Genomic DNA, 1625 nt, shown 5'->3' on the forward strand with positions numbered 1-1625 from the left:
GCCTCTCACAGCAGAGCAGAAGGATTCCTCGGGAGCCCATTCCAGGGTCCCTGCTCTCAGTGCCCCCTTCAGCCAGCAAAACTCTGAGCTCGGGGAGAGGGATGCAGAGAGATCTTCCTGAAAAGAGGCCCTGAATGTGGAATTGCTATGAGACATGCTGTATGTTTTGCTAATTCAGTTCTGACTTTTTTCTCCTAAACAGAAAACAATAACCTGAGGCAACCAATGTGCAACAGCACCTCCATGCCCCAGTTCCTCCTCCTGGCATTCTCAGACAGGCGGGAGCTGCAGCTCCTGCACTTCTGGCTCTTCCTGGACATCTCCCTGGCTGCCCTCCTGGCCAACGGCCTCATCCTCAGCGCCGTAGCCTGTGACCACCACCTGCACACCCCCATGGGCTTCTTCCTGCTCAACCTCTCCCTCACAGACCTTGGCTGCATCTGCACCACTGTCCCCAAAGCCATGCATAATTCCCTCTGGGATACCACAACCATCTCCTACACGGGATGTGCTGCACAGCTCTTTTTCTTTTTCTTCTTCATCTCAGCAGAGCTTTGTCTCCTCACCATCATGTGCTACGACCGCTACGTTGCCATCTGCAAACCCCTGCACTACGGGACCCTCCTGGGCAGCAGAGCTTGTGCCCACATGGCAGCAGCTGCCTGGGTCACTGGCTTTCTCACTGCTCTGCTGCACACAGCCAATACATTTTCCCTGCCCCTGTGCCAGGGCAATGCCCTGGGCCAGTTCTTCTGTGAAATCCCCCACATCCTCAAGCTCTCCTGCTCACACTCAGGCTACCTCAGGGAAATTGGGCTCATTGTGGTTAATGCCTGTTTAGCACTTGTTTTTTTCATTTTCATTGTTTTCTCCTATGTGCAGATCTTCAGGGCTGTGCTGAGGATCCCCTCTCAGCAGGGACGGCACAAAGCCTTTTCCACGTGCCTCCCTCACCTAACCGTGGTCTCCTTGTTTATCAGCACCTCATTCTTTGCCTACCTGAAGCCCCCCTCCATCTCCTCCCCATCCCTGGATCTTATTGTGTCAGTTCTGTACTCAGTGGTGTCTCCAACACTGAACCCCCTCATCTACGGCCTGAGGAACCAGGAGCTCAAGGATGCCCTGAGGAAACTCATAACTGGGTGTTTTTCAGAAACAATAAACTCTCTTTCTTCTGCATGTTATGTACCTCATTAAAGGCCAATCCTGTTATGGACTTCATTAAAGGCCCACCATAGCTTCTCTATTTTTTGCTCCTGGTAGGCATGTTATTTTTGTGAGAATTTGTTCACACAAAAAAATCTTTAAATATATAAATATATATATATGAAAGTATATATATATTTTTATATATATAAACACCATTTTCAATTCAGTGTTTGCCTTTCTATCCTGGCCCTGAGGCTGTACAAATTGGGAACTGTACTCACTGTGTGCTTAAACCAAATAAAGAACTCTGCATTGACTTGTTTGCCTGACATCTTCCCTCTCTGACTTCTCTGGAACTGCAGGGTCGGTGCCTCTGTGCAGAGCTGGGCCAGAAAAGAGTCCCAGCAGAGCAGCACTGCCAGGGAGCAGCAGCCCTTCTCCTGCGTGGCCTCCTCTCCCTTCCCTTCCACACTGTC

General features: G+C 50.3%; 1 protein-coding gene across 1 annotated transcript; it reads left to right on the forward strand.

The window, feature by feature from the left end:
* Nucleotides 1-225: 225 nt before the first annotated feature.
* LOC113940139 (olfactory receptor 14J1-like) lies at nt 226-1300 on the forward strand. Its single transcript, XM_027631231.1, has one exon. It carries the CDS (start codon nt 226-228, stop codon nt 1195-1197), a length of 972 nt encoding a protein of 323 aa, XP_027487032.1. The 3' UTR covers nt 1198-1300.
* The last annotated feature ends 325 nt before the right edge of the window (nt 1301-1625 follow it).

This window comes from Corapipo altera, unplaced genomic scaffold, assembly GCF_003945725.1.
Source record: "Corapipo altera isolate COAL_440 unplaced genomic scaffold, ASM394572v1 61265, whole genome shotgun sequence".
In the NCBI taxonomy this organism is placed as follows: Eukaryota; Metazoa; Chordata; class Aves; order Passeriformes; family Pipridae; genus Corapipo; species Corapipo altera.